The sequence below is a fragment of the Haliotis rubra genome, unplaced genomic scaffold (genome assembly GCF_003918875.1).
Source record: "Haliotis rubra isolate DU_JTF1 unplaced genomic scaffold, ASM391887v1 Scf29, whole genome shotgun sequence".
Taxonomy (NCBI): domain Eukaryota; kingdom Metazoa; phylum Mollusca; class Gastropoda; order Lepetellida; family Haliotidae; genus Haliotis; species Haliotis rubra.
The window spans coordinates 1,387,416-1,410,634 of NW_025766957.1; the positions used below are offsets into that span (position 1 = coordinate 1,387,416).

The following is a 23,219-nucleotide window of genomic DNA, read 5'->3' on the forward strand; positions in this document are numbered from 1 at the left end:
TCACACATTTCTGTCAATCCATGTTTTCCAAGTGTTGTCAGGGTGGATATCAACGGATCGTGATCGTTCAAAGTATAACTGACAGGTGTTGGTCGTGTTCTGGTAGCTGACTGACCTACAGCTGATCCTGCCGTGACAACTTATGATGCAGTTTACCACAGAGGAGGCCGTCACTGAAGACAACGTTTGGCGTGTACTCCAACCATAAGGCACCACCCGCTCAAAGTAATTCCCGGCGTAGCCATCTAAACAAAGAGCAGAGTTTTACAGCCTATGTTTTATATCCAGATAAATTCGTGAAGAATCGAAGTAACAAAGAACTGTTCACAAAGACGAATAACTTTTCAACAGTCAACCTTCCTTTACTGTCGAGCGATATTGGGTTGAGTTGGGTTTTACGTCACATCGGCATTATTCCAGCCATATAGTGACGAGATCAAGTCTGAATTAGTGCACATTTTATGTACAAAGTCCAAATGAGTTTTATTTTAAAAGCAAACATATTCATTACATTGTTATATAAAAACAGAACATGTCATAGCACTAAATTCAAAGGCACGCAGTTCGTTATTCACATTACATAGTTACAAGTTACGATACAGATCAACTTCCCTCAGATAGCTCACAATGAGATGCCTAGCTACAGCTAACGCGGAAAAACAGATCTTTCAGATATTTCGCATCATAATGTGAATCCCTTGCAGTCGAAAAGTCCACGCAGTCAGGCAGTATATGCATGATGGTGGATTTGTTTCGGACCTATTGAGCTTTGTGAGGGTAAGATCGACCTGTGGTTTCGCCAACGGCCACTGTGGCGAAGACACAAGTCGGTAAGGTGCTATGATATTGAGATCAATTTTAGCTGCAGATATGTGTGCTTGAATTCTGATTCCAAGTGGTTTGGCAGATAGAGAGGTTTTCATAGAGAGGGTTGTAAACACAATTGTTTGCTGGATTGTACTCATTCGAACGGAATTTAGTGATATACTGCAGTGAAAGTTTAATGCGGCGTTGTTCCAGGGAAAGTTTCTAGCCTCCGCATATAGGCCTTCCACCGCAGAGGTCCTAAAAGCTCCCAGGAAAGCCTCAGGTCTTGGTGGTGGATAGAAGCTATTTTTTTCTAAATTACTTTTGAGTGATATTGAAGTAGGTCTTGAAATTGGGAGATAGCACTTTTGAAAACAAGCAAGCATGCTCTTGTCAGTGGAATCCTGCTCAAATGTTAGTTGATGCGGGTTATATTCACGGCCTCGAAAAGGCTTGCCAAACGTACTACATGTATATACATTCGGACATTATCTGGACCTTGTATTCCCTTGATTTTCCACGTGAACAGTTTGCTTGCCTTTGCATGTGTTTGCAACAGGTTCCATTGGTGAGGCATGTTATTTATGATAATGAACATACTTTTGCAGCTTTTCTATTTTTTTGGCAAATTTTATTATTTAAAGAAAGAACACACATCATCTATCTAAATTGTATACATGCGATTATTTACATAGGACCGCCATGAAACCTCAGTATTGTTTAGTACAGCAGTTAATAACAAATGATAAAATTATGAGGTGACCCACCCTGATTTTATACGTGTAGCATCTTATTAACGCCGGTAAAGAGATAACGTAAGGTAAGTATTTGCACCAAAGTCTTCTTGGCCAGAAGCACATAAAATATATGACGACGTAAGGAAATATTCTGTCAACACAAAAAATAGATAAATATTTGATGCACTAATGAGCACAATAATTATGAGCAATATGCTAATAACAAAAGAATTGAGATTGTTGTTCGTTCCAACATGCAAAATTGTGAATATTTTACAAAATGATTAAAATATCTCCCAAACAAATCAGTACCCACACGTATCTAAGAGCTATTGGTTACTTACCAAATTCCCTTAAAATAACCTTTAAATAACCTTAATATTTTACCAATATTTTACAAATTGATGAAAATATCTATAAAACAAATCAGGACCCACACGTATCTAAGAGCTGTTGGTGTTACTTACCAAATTCCCAGTCAAATACTGCACTCCAACCGGATCCAACTGCAAAATACTGGACCTCGAAGTCCCTCTGCTGTTTAGTAAACATAAAGGTTTGTTCTCCCACGTAAGCCCCTTCACCGAGGCTAAGCAATCTGCCAGTCCAGTTAACCCACATTGGCCTCATCTCCTTGCAATTTAAGTACGAGTGTCTTTGAGAGTATTCGTGTGAACAACTACTGCACGGTTTCATTGTACACTGACTATTTTCGCGCATACCAAGCACAATGTCAGCATGCTTGGCTGCGCTGAAGTCGGGGCCATCATACAGTCGTATGTGTCCATCATTACACCCTTTGACCCGGAAGAGAATTGCTGACCTATTCTTCACGTCAACGCCATCGCCGTGTGTATTGTGCACCGTGCTGTGTCCATTAGTAATGACGTTGATGTCTGTGCAGGAACAGCACACGATAAAGTAGAAGCCTGTAATAAGGATAAAACACTTAAGTGTGGCTTCCTTTTAGTATGGATGCATTTTGGGTCATTTCACTGAAATAGATTTTTTTCTGTACTCACAGTACATGACATGCCCAATAACCAAATGAACTTTGGCAAATCTGCCAATATTGTCTGAAACATACTATCGTTTTCATCCCAGCCCAAGTCATCAAATAATCGACCCATAATGCAATGCCATCGATTCAAGAGACAAACCAGCCATGTCGTCTCAAAGCATTGTCTGGTCGTGAGGATGAAAGGATACATTAGCACCTTATCTTATCAGAACAGTTAACTGGCCATAAGAATGAGAGAAAACATTACTTTATTGTCAGAACAGTTATCAGGTCATAAGGATGAAATGAGGCTTTACGACCTTATTTTGTTTTTGGAACAGTAACTGACCTTCAGGACGAGAGAAAACATCACGACCTTCTTTCAATATTTTGACCATTTGAAAGAACACTGAAGCATATGACGTTTTGAAAGGAATTGCATGGCTACAATTGTTGAATACAAGAATACAGTGTTAGATATGCTGTTATGTTGAGTTTCCAATTCAGCAAGGAGATAATTAAAACAAATAATTTCAAATGGATAATGAAATACACAATGAATACTGTTCGTTTACCAATTGCACAAATCCCACCAGAGAGTACATTGTTTATTAATAACAACATGTATGTATTAACAATAAACAGTTAACAGCAGGAACAACACAAATAGCCCGCGTCCCTGTATTAGAACGTACAATAGCTTTTGAAATAAACTTCAATTCATGAGAAAATAACTGAAATTAATTTAAATGATCAGAGGAATGAATGTTGACAGCAAGAAGATATTTCGGTTTAGAAAATAATATTATGAAAGAAAGTAGTACAATCAAACTTTGTCCCGTGAAGATCCAGGGTAGAATTGATCTTCAGTAACCCATGCTTGTCGTAAGAGTCGACTTACGGGATCGGGTGGTCAGGCTCGCTGACTTGGTTGACACATGTCATCGTATCCCAATATCATACATCGATGCTCATGCTGTTGATCATTGGATTGTCTGGTCCAGACTCGATTATTTACAGACCGCCCCCATATAGCTAGAATATTGCTGAGTGCGGCGTAAAACTAAACTCACTCTCTCAACATTAAACTTTCGTTAATATGTTCAATTTGAAAGTATACTTATTTTCTTTCTCTGAATATATTCCAACATTGTTATAATCTATTCAAATGAGAAACACTGAGATGTTTATGAAATTTGACAGAGCCATATGTATGCTCTCAACAATATCTAACTGAGAGAGCATCCGTTTTTCATACTGAAGGTGAAAGGCGTCAAGTTTCGTTTCCTTTCTTTCTATCAGTGACAAGACGTTTAAGACAATCTTTAGACGACCAAGTAATGCAGCTTGCCTTTGAAATGAATTTCACAAACTTTATTCCAGACCACAATGGCAACATATTTGTCAAATTGATAATGTTTTGCCTCCGCACTTCTTTATCCCTTTGGAGTTGCTATTATCAGTACACCCAGTGCCAATTTGAATTAAGGAAGACAGTTTCGTGGATGCCAACTTCTTTATTATGAGGAAGACAACGTTTTGGAGTTAATCCTTACTCCTTTATCAGGTGTAAGAAACTGAAACATTTAACGCGCTTGTGGTCAGAGATGCTGTCCAAGTGCACTGTACAAAACTAACATGCTCTTCATTATTCAGGCAATCCCATTCAGCAATAAAATAAACTTTACATTCAATGTCCATGGAATGTATAATGAGTAGTGTATTATTGCAAACTTGAGCCCTGAAATGAATCTTGTGATGATTTAAAGAGTGGACGAAGTTGTTTCAATCGAAATATGAGAACATTACATGTTATTGTAAAATATCCAAAAGCCACAGGGGTACCTAGATATTGTTTGGGGGCTCTTTTGTTTCATGCAAATAATCAAATATGAATAAAAGTCCTGCTTTAGATATCATTTGTACTTCATGTCACAAAATAATAAATCGCCTCTATTGTCGCGTGAATATCTCTGGTACATTCTGGAGTTCCACTTAAATAGCGTTTCGCGGTCCCCTTGTATAACCAGGAAGGTTTTAAAAATGGATTATGACAAAAAACGTAATTACCTGCAAAAGTGTTGATTGAGAATCCCATCTTTGTCTAGAGGCACTTACGTAGCATTCGTGTTACCCGCGGCCTTCAAGTGAAAGTGTACTATCCTATATTGACAGCGATACACACACGCATTCAACAGTGAGTCATGAAAACAAGTTAAATATTGACGAGCAAATGGTCTACCATGCCCCTCTCCTTGGTGAGTATGGTAAATAATGCATCACCTACTGGGAAATACTGAGTCAAAATAAAAACTTCACAATTCATGTTTGTATATTAAAATATGAAATGTTATAGTAGACAGTTTTTTTGGGAGCATAATATTAATCCACAGCACATTTAAGTCAATCCAAACATCGTGCACCCCACAATAGAGCTAAAACGTGTTTTTCACGTGCAACTAGTCACGTGATCTTACCATTCTGCGTGCATTCCCATCAACCGTACAAAGAGAACAAACACTTTAAAGCACTATTCAGAACAGCCAATTCTTAAGCCTCTCACCTCTCAAATGTGAAGCGTGAACGTCAGTAAGTCACGTTGCAAGGACAATAGGGTGCAGCCATCGGACTGTTTATGATATACAGACTCGACTGCAACAAACTGGCACCACTGCTGATCGCCCTAGGCCAGGTCCACCCCAGGCGGAGGACCGTCAAATTGTGTTACGTCACCTCCGTAACCGGTTTTGACGGCTACAGGAACCAGAAATGAGCTGTTTAAGGGTCGATTATCGGCAGAAACCACCCGAAACCGGCTGCGATATGCTTACCTTATCGACGACCACATCGCGGAACCATATCGCGCCATTACATCGACGTCAGCGTTTGCTGTGGGCCCGACGACACCTCCGATGGAGACTGGAATCGAGTTGTCTTCAGTGATGAATCAAGACTTACCCTCAGATTCACTGATGGTAGGATGAGAGTGTGAATGCCGTGAACGTTTTGCTCAGTGTTGTGTACATGAAGTTGACAGATTTTGGGGCGGAAGTCTCTTTTTTTGGGGTGCCTTCTGTGGGATTGCCCGTCCCCGACTTCTGGTTATACGTGGGAACCTTATTGCTGCAGGTTACAGTGACCAGGTGCTAGCCCCAAACTTATTCCATCCATGGCAGTACATGGTCCATGTCTGCACTTTAAACATGGCAATGCCAGACCCCATACATCCATCTTGACCAGGAATTACCTGCAGAACGCAGAAATCAACGTTCTTGACTGTCCGTCAAGGTCACCTGAAATCAATCCAATCTTGGACGACGTCTGTGCACTCTCCGGAACCAACCCCAGAATTTGCAGGATCATGGTTCTGCTTTGCTGCTTTGCCGACTCCCCAATAATGTATTTACACGCATCAGGGAGTCAAGGCCTTGCTTGGCAGTTGTGAATGCACAGGGTGGCCATACACGCCAGTGAATGTTTAAAACATCAGATACTATTTCTTGTGACTTGCTACTTTGTTCAAATCTTTTATTGATAAATTCTGTAACCACATGGAACCGATTTTGGTCATTGTGCTTATTCTCAGTTCATTATATCGACCGTAACAAATAAATAACCCCTATACCACATTCTTGTGTACTTTCTTTTATACACTATTTAATATATGATTGTGAAGTTTCTATTCTGACTCAGTATATTCCATCAATATTCTTCCTTGTCAAAACACAAGACTGTATGATTCAATGGAACGAATGTTTTATTGTCCTAGCTCCGTCAATAGAACCGTCCAGTGGATAAAGGTGGACAGTCGGTGCTTCCATCTCCTAGCTCTTCCCCAGAACTTTCAAGTAGTATGTATTCGAGTAACCAGCCATACACCGGAGATTCAGTGCCGTTATTTAACAGGGATACCAAGCTCACTAATATTATCATGACTCTGAACCGGCTGGTCTGTTTTATCCCGCTTTATCGAACGCTTTAGCCAATAGTTCTAGCTTTCATGACATCCAGCAGTCTGTCCTCACACTTCTGTGCAACTCGATAATTGATTTCCAAAAACTTCCATAATAAGTTCAGATAACTTGGTGTGCCTCGAACGATTTGTGTTCATATTCGTACTTCCCTGTGTCATAAGAAGAAACTCGTATTAGAAGAACTGTGCAGTCATAACTACAATGTATATTATGCCTCTGTCGGGCAAGCCGCGTTTAGTGATAAGCTATTCTGACTTCAGTTACAAAGGTTACATCTAAATAGGTTCATAGAAAGATCACATTGTCGTTGTGGAGTAGTTTTAGGAGACACAGCTTACAATATAAGCATGTAGAAATATGTTGAATCGTTATTTCGAGAAATATCTTGGTTAAAACAAAATGTGTTTCTTCTGACATTAAGCACAGGAGTGAATATTTAATACAAAGACTACATTTATATGTTGATAAAACTATATAATTACAAAGTAATACATAACTCATATTTGATAAGTAACATAAACATGATAAAAGAGAAATTAAGGGACTGTAGAAATATGTGTTTTCCGTAATATGAATCCAAGCCCTCAAAACCCAATTATACTGAGTTGTAGCATTATCATATATATATATATATGTTACAGGGAATGTGTGAAACCAGGGATTTCACGTAATTATGAGAGACACTTGTACAACAATATACAGAGTATAATATATGAATATTAAAAATGCAATAATAAGGGTACAAGTTACATTAAGAAGATATAGACAAATTTGCAGTACGCTTTTAAGAATATTAAGGCAGGGTCTGGCAGATAAAAACGATACACCTGGATAAGCTAGAAAAAACTATTTTTTTCAACATATCCAGATTTAAAAAACAAACATCTGAAAGACTTGTACATAAAAGCTGCAATCGCTCATTAGCATACAAAGGACAATGCAATAAAACTCACTTCAATAAAATCACTACAGTTTCGATCAATCAATCAAATGTTAATTAACGTCTCACCTGTGTACATAAAATCATGCTCATAAAATATCATATAGTACAAAAGTAAAAACAGGTACACAGCCAATTGCCCAGCGATTTATAAAAGACGATTAAAGACAAGTATAATGATTCATGATATTATATGTACATACACTAGTATTAAGGTACACGCTATATATACAAAAATTAACTATATAAAAGCTCTTTCCGTTTGGCTAAAATAGAGCGACAGGTGCTGGCAGTATAAGAAACAACATCTGGAGTACTTAAAATGCGGATAAAGTTATCACAGTCCGATAAAACACTAAAATCATCCCATAAATCTTGACAAAAGTTTAAAACTCTTTCACGCTCTGCAGCAAAGACGATTCTAAGCGGCGCTACTGCACATCTAAACAAAGCTAGTGCTTTTCTCATAGAGCGAGACATTACAATTAACATAAAAATCATATGAAGATAATCTATTCAAATGTCATTTGTCAAAACATCAACTGGAATATTATCGAAACCCCTTTCCCTGTAAAATATATATATATATATATATATATACATATATATTGTCACTAACTGCTTAACGTCATACGCATGATGACGACATGGCTATTACCGTTATGTGTCGCCTATGACGACACTCAGCTTTCATTGTACACCTGAAGAGCCGTTGAACGGCGAAAGATCTTGTGCAGATATAAAGGAGATTTGACAAGAAGAAATATCTGGACTCATATTTTATATATTTATTGCTTATACACCTGCAGAAATCACTTTCCTGCAGAATCACGTTTATATACATCCATATAAATATATAAAATATTCAAGCGATATTGCGCTGGTCTGTAAACAATCAAGTATGGACCTGACAAACCAATGAACAGCATAAACATTAATCTACGCAAGTGGGATACGATGACATGTGTCAACCAAGTCAGCGACGCTGACCTGCCGATCCCGCCAGTCACTTCTTACAGCAAACATAGGTTGCTGAAGACCAATTGTAACACGGATCTTCAGGGGTAGATGTAATATAGGAAATGTCAAAATCATCAAAGTTTTCAGCAAAATATGTCCTCATGCCTTTCCTTTGTGATTCATCCTCATCCTCCTAGCTCTTCCCCAGAACTTTCAAGTAGTATGTATTCGAGTAACCAGCCATACACCGTATTCACCAGTATTTCATGAATTTGGTGTAATCACAACTTAAGCATGAGATATATCTGTCTTATATGAGATGTATTGGTCATATCTCCTTTGATATATTAGAAATGTGGCGGTCGTTTCGATAGTTTCCTTATCAAAATGTTGAATTAAGTTGTCTTTGTGATCAGATTTACAACATCATTTCGCTCTTCATAATACCCAACTAGGATATGTTGTTTAATAAAATCTAGTTTAATTCCTGTTTTCTCCTCGATCCAATCTTCTAGTTCTTTCTAGATATGGCTAACTTTTGTACATTCGTTAAAGAGGTGTGTTATTGGTTCCATGTGAGTTTTGCATAGTCGCAAAATATGTCCTCATGCCTTTCCTTTGTGATTCATCCTCAGTGACGTGTTTTCCAACAGTAAATTTCTCCCCTACGTCGACCAATATTCCAGAAGATCCGGCCTCCGACATTTCAAAGAGCTCCTTACGACTCTTTTTATAACTTCATCACTTTTCACCAGTACATGTTTTATCATAAATGGATGGTTCGTAGTTCAATACACATAGTATCTAATCAAAATAGGTATATGACAATTCAGTAGCTGATAGTTATGGCTTTTACAGGAGATGCATTGTTCAGGTAAATAGGCAATGACATATTCACCAGTATTTCATGAATTTGGTGTAATCACAACTTAAGCATGAGATATATCTGTCTTATATGAGATGTATTGGTCATATCTCCTTTGATATATTAGAAATGTGGCGGTCGTTTCGATAGTTTCCTTATCAAAATGTTGAATTAAGTTGTCTTTGTGATCAGATTTACAACATCATTTCGCTCTTCATAATACCCAACTAGGATATGTTGTTTAATAAAATCTAGTTTAATTCCTGTTTTCTCCTCGATCCAATCTTCTAGTTCTTTCTAGATATGGCTAACTTTTGTACATTCGTTAAAGAGGTGTGTTATTGGTTCCATGTGAGTTTTGCATAAGTCGCATTTATTATTGTTCGTAGGAGGTGGTTTGTGTGGGTTTTCTGTAAATGATGCCGTGTTGAAACCATTGTAGTTTGCTGTTTGCATGTGTGCAGAAGGGTATATAATGTATTGTTTTCCATTCTTGTTCTCCTATTACAAAATGTGTTTACTGGTCTTTATATTGAAAAGGTTTGTGTTAATGTGTCATAGACTATTCTACAGCCTTTTTTCGTTTCACATATATGTTTTATGAAATATGGCAGAATTACTGTTTGGAGTTTTGATTTGAGTTTAATGCGTTTGCTTTTAACATAAGAGTCAACTGATTTGATCATGCCATGATATTCAAGGAAGTTTGTTTTTATCTGATATTTCCTCTGAAGGGAGGAAAGGTTGAGATTTCCTTATCAACTAGGTCATTAATGTAGTGGATACCTATATTAGAATAGCGTTTATAGGAAAAGGTGTTTCCTCCTATTTTCATGTTCTTATTGTGCCATATGGTTTGGGAAAGGATATCGTGTTCGTTTTTGGCATTGTCACCTTTAGAGTTTAGGTATAACTCCCGGCATTTCAGGACATCCCTCCAGAAGGGATTTGTTCTTCGATTTGTTAGTTTACATGTGAGGTTATCTTCAATATTTATGAGGTGGTTGAGAGATGATCACGTGGTATTGATAAGAAATAATTCAGGGGTTTTGGAATTAGGTCTTGCGTTCAATAGTCGTCTAATCCATGATATTTCTGAGAAGATATTATCTGCCTTATGTTTGGAGCTCGTGGTCCTCCTTCATCATATGGTTTTGTAATTATTTTTCTACTAATTTTATCGGGTTTGTTTTTTCATATAAATTTGAAGCAGAGTGATTCGATTTCTTTGATCAGTTTATCGTTAGGATCTGGAAGCGACGCAAATAGATGGTTGAGTTTTGGTAAGATTAAGCTTATTGATATAGTATTTCTTCCTAGATCACGTTGTAACCATAAATTCATAATTGACTTAATGCTTTTTAGTTTGTCCTTATAATTTTGTTTTCGACCATTTCCGCCAGATTGTGTGTAAAGGTGATGCCTAAAACGGTAAAACTCTTCTTTTCCCAGTCTAATTTCCGTTGTTTACATAATATTACATCTGATGAGCGTTGTGATCCTATCCAAAATAGTTGTTTTACTCCTGTTTATGTTAAGGCTTGCGGAAGCAGCGTACATATACAGTGTGTTTAGCGCACTGTGTACGCAGGCTTCATTTCCATTTACAATCAGCGTTGTATCGTCAGCGAACTGTGATATGAGGTATTCGGTGTTTCCGATATTTATTCCTTTGATTTGTTACGGAGCATCATGGCTAATATTTCTGCGCATAATACGAATAAATAGGGGGATGATGGATCACCTTGTCTGCACCTTGTCATAGTAAAGAAATCTGTTCCGAATCCATTAATAGTGAGTGAGTGAGTGAGTGAGTTATTATTTAACGTCACATCGGCAATATTTCAGCCATATCGTGACGAGAACATATATGATATTGAAGTGGAATATATGTATAATATAAAAACCTGTCGACGAAGGACAGTAAAACAACTAGAATATCACAATTAGAATTAAAACTAGCGTGGAAAGTTTAAAACTATTAGCACTATAGGGACAATACAATATAAAAACAGGCCATAGATCGCCAACAACAGAAGGTAGATCACCATACTAGGGACCATGGGGACTTACAGTACCTTTGCTACCTGCATGGACCCTAGTTGGATTTACACCTTCCCTTCAGCCGATGGCGATTATACGAAATGTTAGCCAAAATTAAAATAACAAGAATACTACGTTTAAAAATCCTGGTAAGTTTCAATTGACTTTCAAAGTTATGGGACTTATGTACCCTCTCAGGAGGACAATAACTTTACACTACATCAACCCCCTTTGAGGGTACAACCACTAACAATCTCAGTTACTAATCTAAACTACCAATAATAATATATATATTTATTTACAAATCAGTTAACAAGTTTAATTCTTTTAAAAATGCAATAATTAAATGAGAACTAATATTACTAAAAAGATCCTTCATAGTTTTTACTTTGCAATAGATATCCCTTGTGATGGAATATTCAACACAGTCAAGCAGGACATGCTTGACCGTGATTCTTTCATCACAAGGGATACAAAACGGAGGATCCTCACCTTTTAATAGGTACTCATGAGTATATCTTGTGTGGCCAATACGACATCGTCGTATGATGACCTCTTCAAATCTGGACTGACAACCCAAGTAGGTGTAACCAATATAGGGTTTTATTTCATGTAATTTATTAATACCTACTTGGGTGTCCCACTTCTTCTGCATCAGATCACGGATCTAAGTTCTAATGCTAGCTTTGTAATCAGAGTATGGAATAAGAAGTGGTGTCACAGATTTGTTGAGTGCTGCCTTAGCAGCAAGGTCGGCCATTGTATTCCCAGAAATGCCAACGTGGCTGGGTAACCAACAAAAGACGGTGTCGCATTGGCCAGTAGCAAGCTCATTATACAATTCAATAATTTCTAATAAAAGTGGATGTTTACAAGAAATATTTTTAATAGCCTGAAGACACGAAAGAGAATCAGAAAAGATGATGTATTGTTTATATTTACGGTGTTTATTTATATATTTAAGAGCGAATCCATTAATAAGAATGCTTGATCTAATATTACCCACCGAGTCGAAAGCTTTATAGAAATCAATTAATAAAAGCAATCCAGGTATTTCCATGCATTCCATAAAATCCAATATATCGTAGACCAGTCTTGTGCATTCTCCAATATATCTGTTTGTTATAAAACCTTTCTGGTCTTCGTTTATTATTTAGGGTTATACTGTTTTAATTCTATTTGCAATTGCTGAAGAAGCTATTTTATAGGAGACATTTAATAGGGATATCGGCCTCCCACGTTTTAGATGCCGTTTTCATTTGTTCTTTTGGGGGAAACAGGTTATTAGCCCTTGCGTCTAGCTTACTGACAGTGAGCCATTATTATAGCTAAAATTAAGAGATCGTATCAAGTATTGATGTAAATCTAGCCAAACGAATTTGTAAAATTCAACTGTGAATCCCGTTTTTTCATATTTTTTTTCAAGGATCGTAACACTTCATCGTGGTTAAATTCGCCTTCTAAACTATGTTGCTGTTTGTTGTTAAGTTTTGGGGGTTTAATGTTTAAGTCAAGTTTTGCAGGTTTATATTTTGACATGTCTGTTAAATGTAAAGGTTTTTAAAAATAATTATGGGTTTCGGTTAAGATGTCTTTCTTGTTTGTGAGAATCTCTTTTCTTTTATTTTCTAGTCTAGTTATTGTTTTATTGATACAATTTCTTGTCTCAGGGGAGAGGAAGAACCTGGTTGGTTTTCCCCTTTTTCTATCCAGTCTGCTTTTGATCGCATTATTATTCCTTTTGTTTTTATTTCGTTTATTCTTTCTAATTCGTTATTTAATTCTGCTAACGAGTTTGAAATCTCCTGTTTGACACTAGTGTTTTCGATAGAGTCTAGTTTGTGTACGTTTTCTTCAATTCCTTTCTTCAATTCTTTTTCTCGTTCTTCCCTTGGTGTTTTTTTTCTCGGAAGAGTATTTAATGGTATGGCCAATAATCACTTACAGAAACGTTTAAAAAGAATAACTGATCGTCTATGTTAAATATGATTTTCCCGTTCTCATCTGTCTCTTTTTTGTATTGTTCTTGGCTTTTTTGTACTTTCATAAAGAAGTAAATTATTGAATTTCCTATATCATCTGCCTCTTTCAGTGTTTTTTAATTACATTAAAGGGTTATCCAATGAACTGAATGACCTGATCTATATGCTGGAAATATTCCAGTTTTATGTATGAATTTTTCGATGTCTCGCGATAGAAGGAAGAAATCGAGTCGGGGTTGCTTAATTGGTTTTGTTTGTATCCAGGTAAATCGTTTTGATTTTTGGTGTAGTTCTCTCCAAGGGTCATACATGTTATAAACATCGATAAGTTCTAGAACCTTTTCTCTTGCATTCGGGTTATTTACAGCTTTATAGTTATATAGGTCAATATCCGGATTTTGGATTAAGTTGTCCCTGTCGCCACAGATTGAATGGTGATTAAAAACGAATCTTTTAACAATATCTTATATTTTTTCAAAGAACGATGGCAATTCCGTATTAGGTCCCTATATTCTTATTAGTGTAAAGCTTGCGTCTGTTAGTTGCAGTTATAGTGCGAGGAAATTTCCATTTTCGAGGTCTTGTATTTGGTCTAAGATTTTAAATTCAACATTATCTTCGAAAATAATAGCTACCCCATGGGAATTACTTCTATATGAACTGAATGCTCTCCATTCATCTTTTATCTTATTTTCAGATTTATTTGTAAAACGGGTGTCTTGTAAGCAGTAAATATTCCCATGTTTGTTTTTCAGGTTTTGAAATACGCCTGTCCTTTTATGTTTGTTATTCAGGCCTTGACAATTGCAGCATATTATTTTTAGGGATTCAGCCATTATCTACAGTTGAGTGTTGGATTATTGAGTCCGATGTGTGAAATTGAACTATTTTCTTATTGGTGGTATGGTGTGTTTTGTTTAAAAGGAAGGAAGGTGTGCAAGGTATACGAAAGTAAAACCATTACTTTATCGTAGTTGGAGGTAGTGATGTGCCCCCGATGGGAACCCCATATTCTAAAATACGAGCAGGGTAAGCCCTATTTTTTATTACAGAAATGAATTGAGCACATGTTTTTACATATAGAGTGGAAATATAAGCATTTTCATGAGACTTTGTCAAATGGTAAGGAACCTCCTCGACCATGTTTAAACATTCAATGCCTCAGTAAAACTTTCAAAATATGCATGGTAACTATGCAGAGGATTTTCGGTTTTGTTTTGTACCATGTGTTCCCGTGTTTTGGTTTTTGTTGTTCTCTTTAGTAAACAACTGTGGGCTTGTGATGAAATCAGACAGACAGACAGACAGTTATATTTCCATGTATAAGGTCATGGCACACACTACAGTACATTTCCAGTCGTTTTATTTGATGCTGATAAACTAGAAGCAATCATACAATTGCAATCAGTTTTCGTAAAATATCAAACATTTTTGCACAATGTATAGGCATAATATATCCTTCTAAAGGTAACATATGAATCTTTGTATACTGACTGAAATGTATGCATTTCTAATTTTATGGGACTTTATCAGAAATTTAGCAATACTGATCAAAACATTTACATCCTTACAAGACACACGTCTTCAAAACCTTTCCTTACAATGGGTTACTAATATTGGTATGGTGAAAACATTTACATCCTTACAAGACACACGTCTTCCAAAACTTTCCCTACATGGGTTACTAATTTTGGTATGGTGAAAACGTTCATCTTTATAGCATTGACAAACCATCAATAAGTGGTACTCATCTTTAACTAATGATATACCCTTGCTACGACAACATAAACAGAGTCTATTACAGTATAGCGTATTATTATGCCTCCCTGTTTCAGTTGCAAGTTTGAAGTAATTACATCTGAACTGGCTTAAAACATGTTTGTAATACCATGGAATGCCTGAGGAAAGATGTCTTTCAACTTGCAACATTGTCTTAAATTGACAGTATGTCTGACATTAACTTAGATGTGAAACTTTGTGATGCCAATCTTGGCTCAATCAGTCAAAGAATTTCTGCTTTAAAATTAAGAAAAGTATGTTGACATTTCCATGTTTTACCAAAAGTAAATTGAAATAATATATTTCTGGTATGCGATGTCCATGTAGTTCTCACTGCATCATCAAGTATCTTAAGCATACAATAGGCTTGATAAGGTATTCTATTAATTGTTTTCCATCATAATTAATTTACGCTAGTATTTTACTGGTTTTAACATGTAATTGCACCGAAGGGGAGTCCTGCCACAATCACCCAAAGCCATATCATTACATGGATATTTATTCAGCCTCAATATCCTCTTACATAGCAGTGTTTGAACTTTTTCAATAATTTGTGAATAATGAACACTCCATATCTCAAAATGCAACCTTGCTTAGTTCCGATATTACACTGGAACACCTCTGTTATTCCACTGGGTGTTCTAACACAGGAATACATTGAAATAAAAAAAATTTAAAAAAAATCTACCCTTCCTTTAACACCAATATCATAGAAACTCTGAAACAGAACTCTATGATCGATACAATCAATTCTTTACCAAAATCAATGAATAAAAAATAGAACCTGCCATTTTTCTTGGAGGGATATTGTTTAATCATTGATTGCAAGGAGAATATTTGATTAATAGTTGAATGATTCGGCCTGAAACAACTCTGAAGTAACTCTGAAATAACATTTCTCTTATCACACCGAGGTATCAACCTCTAAACCTCAAAACAGCAGCAATGGTTTTAGATAATGTATCTACTAGTGAAAGCCCTATATAATTATCAACACTCTTTTTATCTCCAGACCTATGTAATGGACAAATAATGCTTTTACCCCACTGAGCTGGAAATACACCAGTATCGAACAACGTATTGTAAACTTGTGTCAATAAAGGGTGAATATAATATTTGTGCTTTCGAAAAGTTCACTTGGAATGCCATCCTCCCCTGGCGATTTACCCTGCTTAAGATTTGACTCAACTCAATGTCAGTCTCAGTTTAGTTTTCCTCAACATCAACACCAATATCTTCACCAAAATCAAAACATAAAGGATCCTGGTCAAAAACTACATCAGAAATCTTATCTATAACAGAAATACTATCATCAGTTTTGTTAACTTATATGTTAAAGTTCCTCAAAATGACTGAACTACTGATTTCCACCAATTTCCTTTGGCAAGTCTCTGGCAATTCTATGCCTCTTAAGAATCTTCTTATAAATAATTTCAGTGAATGTATTAACAAGGACAAGATCAAGTCTGTTGGCCTGAATACGCATGAGACTCTATATCTAAAGAGTTATATAATTGTCATTGTCTATGATACCCTCAACATATTTGGGTCACACCATAGATGCACCTCTGAGCAACAACCACAAGCGTGGCGAAGAAGGAAAGTTTCAATGAATAAATGAATATTTAGGCACGAACAGAAAAGCAAAGAACCAAAAGAAACGCCCTGCAATATTCCTCTTTTAATGAAATCGATTCAGCACCTGCTTTTGAAAACAAATCTCGAGTTTGGTTACCAGCAATTCATGAAAGACTTATTGTCAGGTGGCTAAAGTTGGTCATTTAGTTCTGTACAACTCCGTGATTCATACCATGTTTATTTAATACTGCGCTTAGCAACCAGAAACGGCTTCACACGTTGTATACATGTGGGGGATCGAACCTGGGTCTTCGGCGTGACGAGCGAACGCTAGAACCACGAGGATACCCCACCGCCCGAGCACCGTCAGAGATACATCACGCTGACTGTATATGTTGAGTCCGACACAGGTTTGCACCACAATTATTCAGTGGATAGGTCATATCAGATTACAGACAAGACCAAAGGCGAATAACAACATGTTTGCAGATACCTTACAATTACAGTGGGACATTTAACAGAAAGCATCCTTGACAGTGTTTCCAAAGGGGGAATTGTATGTCTATAATAACACGAGAAACGCATCAAACGCTCACTGTACATGAAAATATACAAATGCATATATACTATCCAAAAAAAAAGAAACGCAAAATCGTTTTGCATTTTAAAAAATCTATTAATTACCTGTTGTGTTTCAAACAATCGTCAAAATATGTAACAAATGTGTTGATAACACGATTTTATACAATTGCACAAGTGAAAAATCGACTATACCTGAAAATGTTGACTTTGATGAGATTTCGTACAAAAATTAAAAAGGCATCGCCACAACGCAACAGAAACCACTTTCCAGTTGAAATTGTGCAGCAAAGAGCATGCACTGTCTGGCTATAAAAATCCAGATTACTTTCGGAAATCGGAAATCGTTTTGAAGGAGTTTCTGTCCATGAATGACCGCCAAAAAGAAAGACTAAAATATCCCCAAAGATGTCAAAAATAAGCCCTACGTTAAAGATGAAACTTGGTTTGTTATATAGAGATCTAATATTATCGTTTTGAGACTCGTAGCGATTTATAAAGATATTTCCTAAAAAGTTGGAAAGCGTACGTACAATCTCCAAACCAAGCCCGCAAGATCGTCAGAAAATACACTCAATTGGACCCATGAGAGCCGTTATGTCAACAAACGCACGTGCGTGTATTTGAATCTCTCACCGTCCATGGCATTATCCTTACTAAAATCCAACACAATTCTGTAAGATATGTTCTTTGTTCTTTCAATATGACGATATATATTTTTCATGATTTTTTAAACAAACACATAATGCCATAATCGATTTAAGTACTGGGGATTATTTTTATCAAAGTACCGCATCCATTACGAGCGTTCTGATTGGTTTGTCGTATTTTCGCACACAACAAGCATCGATAGGGGGACGAGTCTTCTTGGAGGTTACGGAAAGGGGCGAGTGGTGACGAATGAAGTCTTCTTGGAGGTTACGGAAAGGGACGAGAGGTGACGAATGTCGCAATACCCAGTGAAGTCATGAGGAGCATCTTTCACACATTTTTGTCAATCCATGTTTTCCAAGTGTTGTCAGGGTGGATATCAACGGGTCGTGCTCGTTCAAAGTATAACTGACAGGTGTTGGTCGTGTTCTGGTAGCTGACTGACCTACAGCTGATCCTGCCGTGACAACTTATGATGCATTTTACCATAGAGGTGGCCGTCACTGAAGACAACATTTGGCGTGTACTCCAACCATAAGGCACCACAAGCTCAAAGAAATTCCCGGCGTGGCCATCTAAACAAAGAGCATAGATTTACAGCCTATTTCATATATCCAGATCAATGCGTGAAGAATCAAAGTGACAAAGAACTGTTCACAAAGTCCAATAAGTTTTCAACAGTCAACCTTCCTTTACTGTCGATCAATATTCAAGTACGTCTAGCCACAGGTATGTACATTTCACAACGTTTGAAAACAATTGAGCATGCTCTTGTTAGCGGAGACTTTCTCAAGTGTTATTTCACGAGGGTTACAATCAAGGCCTCAAAAAGGCTTTCAAAAAGTGTTATATACATTCAGACATTATTTTGACTTGTAACTTGGAATGGCCTTGTTTTTTCCACATGAACAGTTTACTTGCTTTTAGATGTGTTTGCGACGGGTTGCATTGATGGGGCAGGGCGCGCTCACCTTTTCGCAAACACCTGATATCATTTCCGTTGGAAAGTGATTAAAACACATTATATCATACAATCAGAATCGCACAATTCACTCTGCTTTTAACCGATATTATTTATGATAATGAAAATGCCTTTGTAACTTTTATCAGTTTTTTGAACATTTTATCAATTAAAGAAAGAACACACATCATTTATCTAAGTTGTATACATGCGAGTATGTACAAAGCATCGCCATATAACTGCAATATTGTTTAGTACAGCAGTTTATAACAAATGACAAAATTATGAGGTGGCCCACTGTGATTTTAAACGTGAAGCAATGATCATTTTATTATCGCCAGTAAATAGAGAAGTTTAGGTTATTATTTGCACCAGGGTCTTCTTGGACAGAAGCACAGACAACATATGGCGACAGAAGTTAATATGAAAAAATGAATTAGACAGATGTTTGATGCACTTGTGAGCACAGCAATTATGAGTAACAGGTCAATAACAAACGTTTCGTTCGATCCAACATGCAAACCTTAATATTTTACCAATATTTTACAAATTGATGAAAATATCTATAAAACAAATCAGGACCCACACGTATCTAAGAGCTGTTGGTGTTACTTACCAAATTCCCAGTCAAATACTGCACTCCAACCGGACCCAACTGCAAAATACTGGACCTCAAAGTCCCTTTGCTGTTCAGTAAACATGAAGGTTTGTTCTCCCACGTAAGCCCCTTCACCGACGCTAAGCAATCTGCCAGTCCAGTTGACCCACATTGGCCTCATCTCGTTACAATTCAAGTACCGGTATTTTTGCGAGTATCGGGTTGAACAACTACTGCACGGCTCCATCAAACACTTATCATTTCCCCATCCACCAAGCAAAATATAGGCGTTCTTGGCTGTGCTGAAGTCGGGACCATCATATAGTCGTATAAAACCATCATTGCACCCCTTGACCCTGAAGAGAATTGCTGACCTGTTTTTTGACGTCGACGCCGTAGTCGTGTGTATTGTACATCTTGGAGTCTCCGGTAGAAATGACGTTGATGTTTGTGCAGGAACCACAGACGATAACATAGAAGCCTGTAATAAATATAAAACACTAGAGTCTGGCTTTCTGTTAGTATGGATTAATTTTGAGACATTTTACTGAAACGCTTTGTGTCACAATACATGGCATGCCCAGTAAACAAATGAACTTTGGCAAATCTGCCCATGTTATCTGGAACAAACTATCATTTTCACCCCAGCCCAGGTCATCAAATGATCGACCCATAACACAAGGCCATCGATTCAAGAGACAAACCAGCCATGTCGTTTCAAGGTATAGTCTGGTCGTAAGGATGAAAGAAGACATTTGGTTATCAGAACAGTTAACTGGCCCTACGAATGAGAGAACACGTTAAGCCCTTATGTTATTATCAGAACAGTTATCTGGTCGTAAGGATGAAATGAGACTTTACGACCATATTTTGTTTTGGGAACAGTTAATCGACCTTCAGGACGAGCGAAGACACTATGACGCTATTTTGTTATCTGAAGAGTTTACCGACCTTTTGCAAGGAAGAAGACATCAAGACAGCATGAGCATCGATCTGCGCAATTGGGAACCGATAACATGCGTCAACCAAGTCAGCAAGCCTGATCACCCGATCCCGTTAGTCGCCTCTTACGACAAGCATGGGTTAGTGAAGGCTCATTCTAACCCGGACCTTCACGGGTTCAGGACGAGAGAAGACATCGCGTCCTTATTTTAGTATCTTGATCATTTGAAAGGACACTGAAGCATATGACGTGTGGAAAGGTATCGCATGACTACAATTGTTGAATACAAAAATATAGTGTTAGATTTGCTGTTATTGTGTAGTTTCCAGTTAAACAAGGAGTAAAATAAACCAAACATTTCACACGGATAATGTAAGACGCAGAGAACACTGTTGGTTTACCAATTGCACAAATCCCACCAGAGAGTACATATTGTTTATTAATAAGAGGACGTTCGGCAGGGTACAACATGTATGTACTAAAAATGAACAAAAATATTTCTTCTGCCGGTGTTAGCATGTACAAATGCTCATAATTTCGATTTTGAAAAATAACTTTAACGAAAAAATGATGTAACTTAAGGAGTGACGATTACAAACTCTAAATTTCGATTAAATAGTTGAATATCGAGAAAATGAACATGGAACCAAAACCAAAATTGAAATAAACTTCAAACAATGAGAAAGTAATTGAAATTAAGTGAAATAATCAGAGAAATAAATGTAGACAACAACAAGGAATTTTGATTTAGAAAATAACATTATGTAAGAAAGTAGTACCATTAAACTTTCGTAAATATGTGCAGTTTTAATTTATTTCTCTGTATATATTCCAACATTGTTATAATATATTCAAATGAGATACACTGATCATGAGATCAGAGCCATATGAATACTCTCAACAATATCAAACTGAGAGAGCATTCGTTTTTCATACATGAAAGGCGTCAATTTTTGTTTCCTTCCTTTCTGTCAGTGACAAGACGTTTTAGACAATTTTTAGACGATCAAGTAATGCAGTTTGCCTTTGAAACGAATTTCACCAGTTTATTCCAGATCACAAAAACGTATATAAATTGGCAACATATTTGTAAAATTGACAATTTTTTGCCTCCACTTTTCTTTGTCCCCTTGGAGTTGCTATTATCAGTACACCCAGTGCCAATTTGAATTAAGAAAGACGTCAACTTCTTTATTATGAGGAAGACAACGTTTTGGAGTTAATCCTTACTCCTTCATCAGGTGTAAGAAACTGAAATATTTAACGAGCTTGTGAGATACTGTGCAAGTGCATTGTGGAAATAGACACTGTACAAAATAAATATGCTCTTCGTCATTTAGGCAGTCCCGGTCAGTAATAAAACGACGTTTAGATTTAATGTCGATGCAATGTATGGTGAGTAGTGTTTTATTGCAAACTTGAGCCCTGAAATGAATCATGTGATGATTGCAGGAATTGATGAAGTTGTTTCAGTTGAAAAATAATAACATTACGAGTTAATATAAAATATCCAAACATCATAGGGGTACCTAGAGATTGTTTGGGGGCTCTTTTGTTTCACTCCCCGAATAATCAAATACGAATAAGATTTCTGTTTTTCATATCGTTTGTACTTCATGAATTTCATGTCACAAATGAATAATAATGAATCGCCTCTATTGTCTCGTGAATATCTGTGGTACATTCTAGAGTTCCACTTAAATAGCGTTTCACGGTTCCTTTGTTTAACCCAGAAGGCTTTGAAAATGGATCATGACAAAACACGTAATTACCTGCAAAGGTGTTGATTGAAAATCCCATGTTTGTCTAGAGGCACTAACGTAGCACTCGTGTTCCCCGCGTCCTCCCAGTGATAGAGTACTATCCTGTATTGATGGCGATACAAACACGCATTCAGTGAGTCATGGAAACAAGTTAAATATTGACGAGAAAATGGTCTACCATGTCTCTCTCTCTATTCGTGTGATCCTTGGTGAATTTGGTAGACAATGCATCATCTAAAGGGATATATTCCATGAATATTCTGTATTGTCAAAACACAAGATTTTATCATTCAATAGAACGAATGTTTTATTGTCCAAGCTACGATAGAACCGCCGCCTTTGTATACTGGACAGTCTCTTGGTACTTTCCAGTAGTACGTCTGAGAGTGACCATTTATTCACCTGAGAATCAGTGCCGTTATTTAACAAGGATACCAAGCTCACTCATATTATGACTCCGAGGCAGCTGCCCAGCTAACACACAGCGTTTATACAACGTTTTTAAGTGATTCTGTCAGGAATGTTTCATGAAAACATTCCTGTACCCTTCTAGAACGATTTTTAACGTTATTTTGAAAAGTTAGGAAATTGTTTCGAGTACCGTTCTTAAAATGTTTCCAAGAAACAAAATCCAAACTTCTACACACCAGCTTTTTAGAAACGTCGTTCAAACATTGGCGAAGGTTTTCCTAAAGTGTGACTGAAACCAAATCACAACGTTGTAAAATCGTTGTTAAAACATTTCGAGGTAATCTTTTCCTAATAAGCATGTCTCTGTTCACTGCAGGAATGTATATTAACTTGAAAATAATGGTCAATCAATTACATCTGTACCTAAATATTTGTGAGGATTTACAACTGTAGTGAACATTTTGTCAAGTGGAATAGTATGTCATGTGTTTCATTACTATCACTGATTTTTTTACTGTACTATTTACAATAGAACTAACATTTCATTGCGTTTACTGCTCTGCGTGTAAGTTCAGCCTTCTCTGCGTGGAAAACTTGTATCGGTCTCAGCTCACAGATTTTCCCAAATACTTTATCAGTTCAGAGCAG

At 36.8% G+C, this 23,219-nt stretch overlaps 1 protein-coding gene across 1 annotated transcript; it reads right to left on the reverse strand.

Moving 5' to 3' along the window:
- On the reverse strand, positions 1–22,249 carry LOC124281874. Its single transcript, XM_046717889.1, has 3 exons — positions 22,170–22,249; positions 19,473–19,935; positions 1–245 (listed from the first exon to the last, which is right to left on the reverse strand). Exons 2-3 carry the CDS (start codon positions 19,927–19,929, stop codon positions 1–3), a joined length of 702 nt encoding a protein of 233 aa, XP_046573845.1. The 5' UTR covers positions 19,930–19,935; positions 22,170–22,249.
- Positions 22,250–23,219: the final 970 nt, after the last annotated feature.

What these genes read in the sequence shown, in the direction of transcription:
- LOC124281874 (XM_046717889.1), bottom strand. Translation starts at nt 19,929, where the DNA reads ATGTTATCGTCTGTGGTTCCTGCACAAACATCAACGTCATTTCTACCG. An exon ending in AGTATTTGACTGGGAATTTG is followed by an intron (nt 246 to 19,472) that starts GTAAGTAACACC and finishes CTCTTTGTTTAG; the next exon opens with ATGGCTACGCCGGGAATTAC.